General features: G+C 48.6%; 1 protein-coding gene across 1 annotated transcript in view; it reads right to left on the minus strand.

Moving 5' to 3' along the window:
* Positions 1-11,676, minus strand: part of GATA4 (GATA binding protein 4) — a 52,353-nt gene that overhangs the window by 2,940 nt on the left and 37,737 nt on the right. The window contains exons 4-7 of the mRNA XM_010840311.1: positions 5,449-5,615; positions 4,373-4,498; positions 1,941-2,028; positions 5-153 (exon numbers count right to left, since the gene is read on the minus strand). Of these exons, the coding sequence (XP_010838613.1) occupies positions 5-153; positions 1,941-2,028; positions 4,373-4,498; positions 5,449-5,615 (530 nt within the window). The remainder of the gene's footprint in view (positions 1-4; positions 154-1,940; positions 2,029-4,372; positions 4,499-5,448; positions 5,616-11,676) is intronic.

Consider the following 11,676-nt stretch of genomic DNA (forward strand, 5'->3'; position numbering starts at 1 on the left):
GTACCTGCGACAGGGAGCTGCTGGGCCCATAGTGGGATGACAGCCCGGGCTCTGTTTTGATGGGGCGCATCTCCTCACTGCTGCTGGTGGCCACGCTGCTGGAGCTGCTGGAAGCACTGGTGGCGGGAGGGAGGCTCTCACTGCCTGAGGGACCTGGAACAAGGCAGAGTCAGCACACCCAGCCCAGGGCCCGGGACACACGGACGGTGGCCCTTGGAGCCAGCCAGGGCAGATCAGCTCTAATGGCTCTGTCTACACTTGCTGGGGAGAGAAGAAGCAGGGCCCTTCATCAGGGCAGGGTGGCAGTTCTCATGATGAAGCAGAAGCAGCAGAATTTCAAGGGAACTTTTTCAGATGACTGGCTCATCCCCCCTTATCCCAGATCCTTGGGGCCACATATGTCTCAGGATTCAAAACTTTTGGATTATAAATGGGGCAAGACCTGTATATTATAGAATATCTGAGGCAGGGTCTGGGACAACACCCAGTAATTAAATACATTAATAGTTCTCCAGCAAAACGTGAATATTCACACGTGGGATAAATAAAGATTATAAGTAGCCTGTGTCAGTTCAGATTACATCTTGCTGCCAAATCTAGCTCCCTGGGTTTGGAGTTTCGGATTGGGGATCGTACACCTGAACTGACACCTGATCCCCCAGGACTCCACCATGTAAGGAGATGAAGTTCCCAGGGGAAGGTGCTGGACACACACACACAACGTGCAAGGGGGAGGAAAGGCCGAAGACCAGCTACGAGACACTGCACGTGCTAATAATACGTGACTGCCAGCAGGGGCAAGCCACTGTGGAACCTGGAGAAGGAGCACTTCGGTCATGTTCTCAGCAGTGGAACAGGGAAAGTCATCCGAACTTGTCAGGCCTTACGTTAGAAGATAAAATTCCCATCAGATCAGCTGACTTATTTTCTCTGCCCCTGCCACATTTTCCAGTAAAATCTTTGACAGTGGTACTGACTGAGAAGGAAGTGCTCTTTTTTTAGATTTTTTATTTCGTATTAGAGTTTAGCTGATTAACAATGTTGTGATAGTTTCAGGTGGACAGCAAAGGGACCCAATCATACGTATATGTGTGTCCATTCTCCCCCAAACTCCCCTCACATCCAGGCTGCCACGTGACATTGAGCAGAGTCCCCTGTGCTACACAGTGGGTCCTTGTTGGTTATCCATTTTAAATATAGCTGTGTGTACATGTCAGTCAAGCAGGGAATGCTCTTGGTAGGGGACCCAAGTAGTCCTCATCTTGAAATCTAGAAATTGAGAGGCAGAACGTATATTGAACAGAATTCCCATATTTCCTAAGTGAAACCACAGGGGTTTCACCCATTCACAGCTATGTGACCCTTGTTAAGTCACTGCCCTCTCTAAGCCTCAGCTTGCTCATTAGTAAAATGGGGATCATAAATGGGGTCTAGTGAGGGTCTTTAAGGATCTACGAGACAGTATTTGTGAAGGAGGTTTGTAAAGCACAAAGTACACACAATGTTAATTATACACTAGCTTACAAATCAATATCCAAGTCTAACTGAACACAACTCATGGGCCCAGTGTTTCTTGACCCCATTTAGCCCAAAGCGAGCCAAAAGGACTCGAGTTCTTCAGTAGCTGCAGCACTAAAGATGGAGGGGCTGAGTAATTTTCCTTTCTCCTCCAAGATCGGTCTAGCTGGACCTCTGCAATCTTTGTAACTGGCAAAAATCAGGCATGACAAGAGTTGAACCTGCTTTAAAAGCTCCCAATACGTTCCATGGCAATGTTACTTTTGCACTAAGTTATTCATTCTGTCTTGAAAGGCGGGGAATGGACGACGCTATCATTACACCTCTGCAGCCTGGGCTGGCCCACCTGAGCATACAGGATGCTCATTCACTCTGAGGGCTACTGAGTTATTCATAGAATTACACAGAGATCTTTTTCTCACCTGCTGGTGTCTTTGATTTGTTAAGGTTCTTGGGCTTCCGTTTTCTGGTTTGAATCCCCTCTTTCCGCATTGCAAGAGGCCTGGGGACCTAGGAGGTTGCAAGTCAACACACATGATTTTCCAGTTGTACATGATCTGTGACAGTATTTACACAACACACACACACACACACACAGAAATACACACTGGGAGGGCCAGATCTGTGCAATTCCTCTACAAACTTTGGGACTGAGCCTAAGTCAATCAGGCCTGGAACTCCTTTTGAGCAAGAAATCAATTCTATTAAAAAGATGAGTTGAACACTTATATTTTGGGATACTGTACTAGACCCTGGGGAAACAGACTTAAAGACACAGTTCCTTGCCTGTAGAGTTCACAGTGTGTTGGGAAAGACAGACAAATAGAAAATAACCAGATTTTAGGTGATGTGGGAAAACAGAAAAAATAAAAACACTGAACTCTGTCTTGGGTTGGGGGAGGGAAAGCGGCAGACTGGCAGGGTCCTCTTTCTAGTATTTTAAAATAGTGTGCCTTGCCTACATCTGACTTCTTTCAGGCCTGGCCAACCGAACTGTTCAGTCCCGGGTCTATGCTAGTCTCTCCTGTGGGACTAATACAGGCCACACCTGCAAAAGCCAAAGGAAAAGCCACAGCCACTTTTGAGATATGAACATGGAATTGTTAAAGAAGGAAGTGTAGGGAATTCCCTGACAGTCCAGTGGTTAAGACTCTGCGCTATCACTACCAAGGGCCCAGGTTCATTCTGTGGTCAGAGAACTAAGCCACCAGAGTGGCTAAAAAATAAAAGGGGGCAGTAGCATCCGTGAACTTGAACTGCCTTCCGGTCGACCTAGTCAGATGAGCCAGCACCTCCACCTTTGGAAGAAAGTGTCCTTCCCTCCCAGCCCTCCTCCCCTCCGCCCACCTTGAACCTTCTTGAACACCATCCTGACTTCAGAAGAATCCTGCCCTCATGTGCACCCCCGCCCACATTAGTACTTTAGAAACATTGTCATAAAGTGCACGTCACATGAAACTTACCATCTTGACCATTATTAAATGTACAGTTCAACACTGTCAAGCGTATTCACGGTTATGCAACCGTCTCCGCCATTCATCTCCAGAACACTTTCATCTTGCAAAACTGAACTCTCTGCTCATTAAACAGGAACTCCTCATTTCCCTCTCCCCTTACCCCCTGGTTTTACTTTCTTGGGGTATCTTTTTCCATATACTAATATGAATTGGTATACAACCAAATATATCTTTTTCTTTTATGGCTTTAAGAGTTTTGAAAATTTGCCGAAGAAAAGTTCTCCTCCCATCCCCAAGGTTATATAACCTCTCCCTCTATATTTTCTTCTAGTATTTTTACTGTCCCTTTTTAAAGAGGTTTTACATTTCATATCTTTAATACACCCAAGTTTATTTTTGATTTTGGTAGGAGGCAGAGGCCAAGTTTCATTTTTGTGTTCCAGACTGGGTCAATACAAGCATTCTTAAAAAGCTATTCTTTATCCATTGAATTGTTACCTTTGTTATATATCATACTACCACATATACAGACTACTTTTGAGTCTCTTTCATCGGTAAAATGGGAATTAGACTTAGGTAGTATTAAAGATGGAAGTGATGTTCCCTAGCAATGTCAGCTATGGTCTGAATGTGTATCCCCCTCAAACTGACATGTTCACAAACCTATAGTCCAAGGTGATTGTATTAGGAGGTGGGGCCTTTGGAAGGTGATGAGGTCATGAAGTTGAGCCCTGATGAATGGGATTAGTGGCCTTATACAGGAGACCCCACAGCATCCTTGCCCCTTCCACCATGTAAGGACAGAGTAAGAAATCTGCCACCAGACAGGGGGTCCTCCCTTGATCTGGCCTCTGATCTCAGACCTCTAGCTTCTAGAACCACAGAAATTAATTTTTGTTGGTTAAGCTGCCCAGTAGGGCTTCCCTGGTAGCTCAGACAGTAAAGAATCCACTTGGAATGCAGGAGGCCTGGGTTAGATCTCTGGGTAGGGAAAATCCTCTGAAGAAGGGAATGGCTACCCACTTTAGAGAACTTGCCTGGAGAATTCTTGCCTGGAGAATCCCCCTTGGACAGAGGAGCCTGGCAGGCTACAGTCCCTGGGGTTGCAAAGAGTCAGACATGACTGAATGACTAACACACACACACACACACAAGCTGCTCCGTGGGCCTCCCGGGTGGCTCAGTCAGTAAAGAATCCACCTGCAATGCAGGAGACCCAAGCTGCCCAGTCTATGGCATCGTTACAGCAGCCTTAATAGACTGCTGTAAGACAGTCTCTGGACCTTCCAGATTTAAGTATATTTAAGGAGACAATGAATTATGATCTGTGGGGAAGAAGAGGGATGAGACCCAAGCTCTGGAGGAAAGTACGGGACGTGGTGCGGAGGGAGCCTTACGCCATGGAGCTTCATGTAGAGGCCGCAGGCATTACACACTGGCTCGCCCTCGGCGTTGCGGCGCCACAGCGTGGTGGTGGTGGTCTGGCAGTTGGCGCAGGAGAGGCCCACTCGGCGCGAGGCAGACTGCAACACAGGAGACAGACCCTTCAGGCCCGAGGCAGGTGCCATGGCATCTGCTTCACCAGGAGCAATCGCGGGGCGGGGCCACCGCAAGGGATGCTCCGATGCTGCGATGCCCGGATGATGGGAATCGGGTACCCCAGCCTCTCACGGGTGCATGGGACCGAGGGCTGGGCTGCCGGAGACAGCAAATCCTGGTCGTTCCTGCTGCGTCAGCGACATTATCTGTCACTCACGTCAGGGAAGAGCCCAGCAACCACTGGGGACTGTAGGCAGAAAAACTTCTCCGGAAAGTAGAATTAACCTGGGCCTCAGGGGCGGGAGTTGACAATTACTGTATCCCAGAGACTTCAAACACTGACTTCAAGAGAGGGAAGCAAGCACCACGGTTTATCCCCTCTGTTCTTCCTTCCCTAATATCTGTGAAAGCTATTGGTCAAAATTAAATCGTGGTAGAAATGACCAGGAAACTAGGAGCCAAAAACTTGCTTCTATCTCCTCCCCAGCTACAGGGCCCAGCACACCCTCACATAATCTTTGGGTTTGTCAACGGATCAGCTGAAAACTGAGTGAGTCACAACATAAAAGGAAGAGTCAGCCTTCCTCACAGGGTTGACGTGAGCACAGGAGACACACCACACAATGCAGGCAAGGCACAGCCTCACTTTTCACTCTGCATAATTAAGGGGTTGAACTGAATGGGCTGGACCATCCTCACAGTTCAAACTAACACTGAAGGTGGACGAAATGACTCTTTGCCACCCACCCAATCCTTCAACCTGCACCTTCTTTGAAAGATAACTTGAAACCCCAGATTCGAAACCAGGAGCTGCCCACTGAGGCTGAGCCCGAAGCCGGGAGCTGAGAGAAGCAGAGAAGCAAGCCCGCTGCCCCCACCCTGGCCACGTGGCACCTGCCCCCGCCCTGGCCACGTGGCACCAGGCCCTGCTTACCAGGCGGCGCTGGGGTTTGATGAGGGGCCGGTTGATGCCGTTCATCTTGTGGTAGAGGCCACAGGCGTTGCACAGGTAGTGTCCCGTCCCGTCCCGCCGCCACAGTGGGGTGGACATGGCCCCACAGTTGACACACTCTCTGCCTTCCGAGAAGTCATCAAACATATCTACTGGGTGGGAAGCAACACAGAGGATTAGCTCTCTGCTTATGCCCAGAAATCAGAGACCACAGAAACGATGGCCTTCCCTTGCAAGGAGTGGAAGACGGGCCACCTTGGGCTGCTATGTTGTTCCTCACTCTGCCCTCACCCTGGAGAACCGGCTCCAAGGCCTGTCCTGGGGAGTGGACGTTTCACCGCCGACATCACAGACACAGCAGGGCTCTCCCTGGTTGTGAGAAGGGGAAGGCAGGGCGGCAGAGACCACCAGCACCTGGACCCTCCGCTGCTTCAGAGCTGGGGTCTCACCCGACACTGAGTTCCACTCAAGACCTTCTTTCTCTCTTTTTTCCCTTTCAGAATTGAGATTCCAGTTCCTTTTCCGTAAAAATATAATAAATATTTACTTCAAGAAAGTTAAATGCTGAAATGTGTACAAAGAATATAGGAAACACATGTAATCCTATAACTCAAAGATCACCATGTTATTAAGTTTGTTCTATTACATCCTTTGTAATACTTTACACATTGACACAGGTTTGCCTACTTGAGGTCAGGCCATATCATTTTGAGCCTGTCTTTTCACTTCATATCAAAGCATTTTCCCATATTAGAAATTCTTCAGAAACTTTAGTGTATATTATCCCATCACAGAAATGCACCATCCTTTATTCTCACTGAATTTTTACTAGGTCATTACCCAGTTTCTGATTTTTGTAGACACAGCTCATTCAGTAAACTACTGTTAGCATTTCTGGTTATTTCTCAGGATATTCCCCTAGATATAGAATTACTGAGCAAAAGGGACTCTCTTTTTTGAAAGCTCTTGAAATTTTCAAACTTCCCTGCATGAGAAGGTTGTAATTCATTTTTCTCATTTCAATATCTGTATGATCATGCTATGTCATACCTTGACGTTTTTCTTGCTTATTGGAACAAAGGGATAAAGGTGCATATTATGAGCAATGATGCCTTAGAGTGGAACCTGTCCACAGGAACGTGGCCATCCCTACCACTCCCCTGCACTCGCTCACAGGCCCCTCCCTCCCCACCCCCTTTGTCTTCCATTGTCTATAGAATTTTTTAAAATATTTACTTATTGATTGATTGATTAATTGATTTGGCCATGCTGGGTCTTAGTTGTAGCATGTGGGACCTAGTTCACTGACCAGGGATCGAACTCAAGCTCCCTGCATCGGGAGCTCAAAGTCAACCACTGGCCCACTAAGGAAGTCCTAATGTCTATAGAAGGTAACAACGGACACATTTCACTCGTGTCATCCTGCTGAGATAGGTTGGGCCGGTTTTCTTATTCCCTGTTATCTATTTAAAGCCTGGCTGAGAACTCCCAGAAGTCTCTCTGACTCCATAGTATTGCTTCCTGTTTTGAAAAATGTTATATTCTTTCTAATTTTCTGTCCCTAAATACAGCCACTCTGGTGTCCAGATTGCTCTTATCGTACTACGAGAAGCAAGAGTGGATTTTTCTCTAGTTCACGGGGAGACTTGAGGAGGAGGGTAACGCCTTTCTCTGCCATCAGGACTTAGCCCCCTTGCCCTGGGGGTTAAGGTCTCACATTCTGCCAGTTCTGTGGCCCCACTACCTGCTCTAAGGGAACATGAGCTAAGAGAGGAAAGGATGGTGGGGGGCCCTCCCCTCAAGTCTGGGTACACAAACAGTCATTTGCACCTGCAAACAAGTAACTGTGAGTCAACAGTGTGCAGGTGTGAGGGGCTGTTTGCTCAGTCTGGGGAGCTGAGCACACACAGTCACAAGAGAGGCTATTTTTGCACCCAGGTCACACTGAGAACCCTCCAGCAAGGTCACCGGCCTTCAGAGCCCCACATGACGTGACGACTCCTGGACTCAGCTTTCTTTCCCAAACCCGGGGGAGGCGTCAACAACCTGCACGTCACCCTCCACCCACCACTGCCACCCCACCCGTGCCTGTTGCCCCGCTCCCTTGGCCCAGCCTTCTGGTGAGAGGGCTGGAAAGGCCAAAGGAGTTCATAAAAGGCCCTCAGACCAAGGAGAGGCGCTTGCAATGTCCTCATTTGTAGCGTGTTTGTAATCAACACTAGATGGCGCTACAGCCTCAAAAGATCCTCGTCATTCGGGTCTAACTCCGGACAGAGGACTTTCTACAGCACCTTTCCATTCCAAACCCAGTACAACTCAATTATTCTTTTTGTTGTTGTTGTTTTTCCAGGCCCAAATGTGGCCTGAATGGGAAAACGAACTCTTATTTAATTACCATCCAGCTTTCAACATTTTGTGGCCAATCGTATCTCATGTATACCTCCACCCACTTTCCCTACCTGATTTTTTTTTTTAAAGAAACTCTCAGACTTTCTGCCATTTCACTCATAAATATTTCAGAACGTGCCTCTCACAGATAAAGATTCACACTCTTTTTCTTTTAAAGATGAGCAAACCAACTTCTTTCCTATGTTCCGATTCATCTAAAGAAGGCTGCACAAACAGAGGTCTCTCAATCCATTCCTCTTTTTTTGGAGGGGACATTCCCTTTTCTTTTCACACTTACTGTTTTACCTTCCAGACAGGGTCTCATCTCAGGAGCCTCCCTAGCAGTTCCAGTCTCTCTGCTGGTTACTGGCCTGGAGCGTTGAGAACCCAACACCAAGGTTTGCCTTAGAAATACCTTCTCACCTGCCACACAGAATGGGTTACACAGTCAAGCAACTATTTTACAGGCTGGGGAAAGGCACTGGAGGTCGGCAAGTATGTATTTGTCACTAACAAATATTTACTGAGTACCTGCTATTTAAGCACTCTGATGGAGGTCATAGGAGCTATGAACACTAATGCCCTGGTTGGGCAAACTGGGCCACAGTATCAGCAATGAATAACAGCATAACTGAACTCATTTGGGCCATGTATCTTTAAAAAAAAAATTTTTTTTTTTTTTTTTTGGCTGTGCTGGGTCTTCATTGCTGCACAAGGGCCTTCTCTAGCTGTGGCGAGTGGGGGCTGCTCTGTAGTTGCAGTGCACAGGGCATATATGGGCTTCTCATCGCGGTGGCCTCTTTTGTTGCTGAACATGAGCTCAGTTGCTCCACGGCATGTGAGATCTTCTCAGACCAGGGATGGAACCTATGTCTCCTGCGTCGGCAGGTGGATTCTTTACCACGGAGCCACCAGGGAAGCCCCGGGACACATATCTTAAGCAAGTGGGGTTTTATGGTGGCAGAGACTGCTTGTCTAGGGTAGAAGGTGCAGAAGTCTGACCCAGATTGAAGAGTCGGGCATTACAACAGCAGCCAAAGGAAAGCCGTTAAGGACGAGCTTCCTAAAAGCATCGTAAATGTACCACGTCTGCCTACAACCTACCACACCTCCAAATGGGTAAAGTCTCCATGTCTTCTACCAGACAGATCTTGTCATCTGACCTACTCAGTGGGATGTTGCACACATGTAAATGATTATGACGAAGACAACCTAATGACAGAGAAAAATGCCTACTTCCCATGTTAAATAAAAAAACGCAACTTGCAAAACATCCTATACGCTGTGACAGCAGCTGAGACCACCAGGAAGGGGCTTCTATTAGGCTAATAAATTGTGTGGCTTTTTCATTTTTAAAAGTATCATTCTGAAATGTTATAATTGCTTAGCTTTTAAATACGATAAAAAAAAAATAAGAAAACCAAAACTTCTGATCATCTACAGCAACTCCCACTATGCCATGGGGGAAGGCACCTTTTATTCTCTTACATCTGACACAAGCAGGAACCCGATGGACTGAAGAAGGGGAAGAAAGTTCAAACACTACTGCTTAGCTCCCACTCTGGGGAAGGTGAGAGGCTACAGGCTGGGAGCCCCAAACCAGCACTAACATCTGTGTGAACCTTGGTAACAACCACCTCATTACATAGACGTGCCCTGGGTGGAACTTCCCGAGGGCAAGTGGGCAGCAGCCTGATTTCTAATGAGGAAGGCCATGGCCATGGCCTTGACTTTCAAAAGCCCCACCCACCCAGTGCCGGGCATCTTGGGATCTGGACCAACCACTTAGAAAGGCAATGGGAATCCAGCTCTCACAAGTGGGTCAGTGTTACCCCACATTCAGAGGAAAGACTTGTAATAAAAGTTGTAAAGTACTTTGCAAATAAGAGGGAAAAAAACCTCACAACAATGGCTGTAAAGAGGTCTGCAAACACCCAATGAGATAACAGTGATGGGTTATTGTCAGGGCTGGTGGGGTTGGGAGAGAGTGGGAACAACCAGGGAGAAACTGGGGGCTGGGATTTTGGGAACGGGAACAGATAGAAGAGCTAGATTTGGGAATCTGGCCTTTTCTCAATTGTAAGGTGTGTCGCTCTTAAATTTGACCCAGTTTGAGACTCATAGGCAGAGTGAACTTGCAGACAGGTTGAGTGGTCTGGGGCTGCTCCTCATGGGAACTCGTAATTCACGATCATTTTAGCAACCAAAAGCAGAAAATGAATTGAGCCCTCACCCCAGGAATGGGGATTTAACTCCTCACTTCCATCCATGCCCAATTAAAAAAATGTTTTAAAGGAGGGGCGAAAACCCAGCCTGGTTTGTTCTGTGCCCAATTTATTAATAGTACGGATATGCCTAGGAATTAAGGCAGACTACGCCCACCCAAGTGCCTGCAAGAAAAATGTGGGCCAGGAGGTTGAAGGATCCCACCCTGACTTCCCCCATGGCTAGCTGACGCAAACACAGGCTGGGAGCTGACCTCTCCCGGCCGGCTCCATCAATCTTGGGGAACCCACCCACAGGCTGGCCAGCAAGTCAGGGCTGGGAGAGGGGCTGACGGGAGAGGAAGAGAGGGGAGGTGGTGGGGGAGAAGTGGGAGGACTCAGAGACCAGGATTACAGCTGGCAACATCCACTGGGTACTGCGAGAAAGCTGTTTTGTCTCCCTACAGCCAGAGAGCGAGCTCAGGCTGATGGACTCGGCCACGTTCATGCCAGCCACTGGGTTGGAGCTGCAAAGCTGGCTCTGCTCTGCTGCAAAGGTGCCCCTCGTGCCTTCCCTCTTCAGGGGGGCTACCACTTGCTGGGTCTTGAGCCAGAGCTGGGAGGGAGGAGACCCTCCTCTCCCTCAGTCCTCAGATGCCGAGTCCGTCAGGTGCCTGTGTTTCTGGTGGGGGCACCAGAGCCCAGATACATGCCGTGTGTGTGTGTCCACTCTGCTTGCCTTTGAAGCAAGTGCTGGACATAGAGATATATTAGGCAAAGTGTAAAACGTGGAAGTGTTAGTTGCTCAGTCGTGTCCAAGTCTTTGTGACCCCAAGAACTGTAGCCCACCAGGCTCCTCTGTCCATGCCAAGAATTCTCCAGGCAAGAATACTGGAGTGGGTTGCCATTCCCTTCTCCAGAGGATCTTCTCAACCCATGGATCAAACCCAGGTCTCTTGCATTGTAGACAGATTCTTTACTGTCTGAGCCACCAGGGAAGCCCATATTAGGCAAAACTGGGGCAAAAATCTCTGCCCTAAGTTGTCTCGATCTAGCTGGGGATGCACAACTCAAAGCAAATAATTAAATGCGACAAATTGCAATGAAGCCTGGGCTGCATCACTAGGCCCCACCCCTCACCTCCACCCCCAGCACATCCTCAGCTGCCCCAGGTCACTCTGCAGTCTATCTCGGGAGGGAAAACACACAAACACAATGGAAATTATCCATGCCCAGAGCGCCAATTCAGTGGTGCAAAATCAAGGCCAGAGTGGGTGGGAGGCCAGGCCGGGTGAACAGAGTGGAGGGGCCGCCCAGAGACGGGACAGAGCCAAAGGGGCTTCAAGACGTCCAGCCCCACCCAGAGGTCCCTGCTGAACCCCAGCCCCAAGTCCCATCCAAAGTTCAGCGGAGATTGTGCCTGGATTTCCTGACAGGCCAGGCTCTGTCCCTGGGCTGGCGCCTCGGTTTGAGGCACGAGCAGCAAACAAATCCCGAGGTTTTTGGGCAGCGACTGAGCCTTCGGTCTTCTGGGCTTCGTCAGGCCCAGCCGGTGACAGGCAGCTGGGCGGGGAGGGCAGACACAGCTCAGGCAGCGACCGGCTGGCTGGCAGGATTA

The sequence above is a fragment of the Bison bison genome, unplaced genomic scaffold (assembly GCF_000754665.1).
Source record: "Bison bison bison isolate TAMUID 2011002044 unplaced genomic scaffold, Bison_UMD1.0 scf7180017864143, whole genome shotgun sequence".
NCBI classification, from domain to species: Eukaryota; Metazoa; Chordata; class Mammalia; order Artiodactyla; family Bovidae; genus Bison; species Bison bison.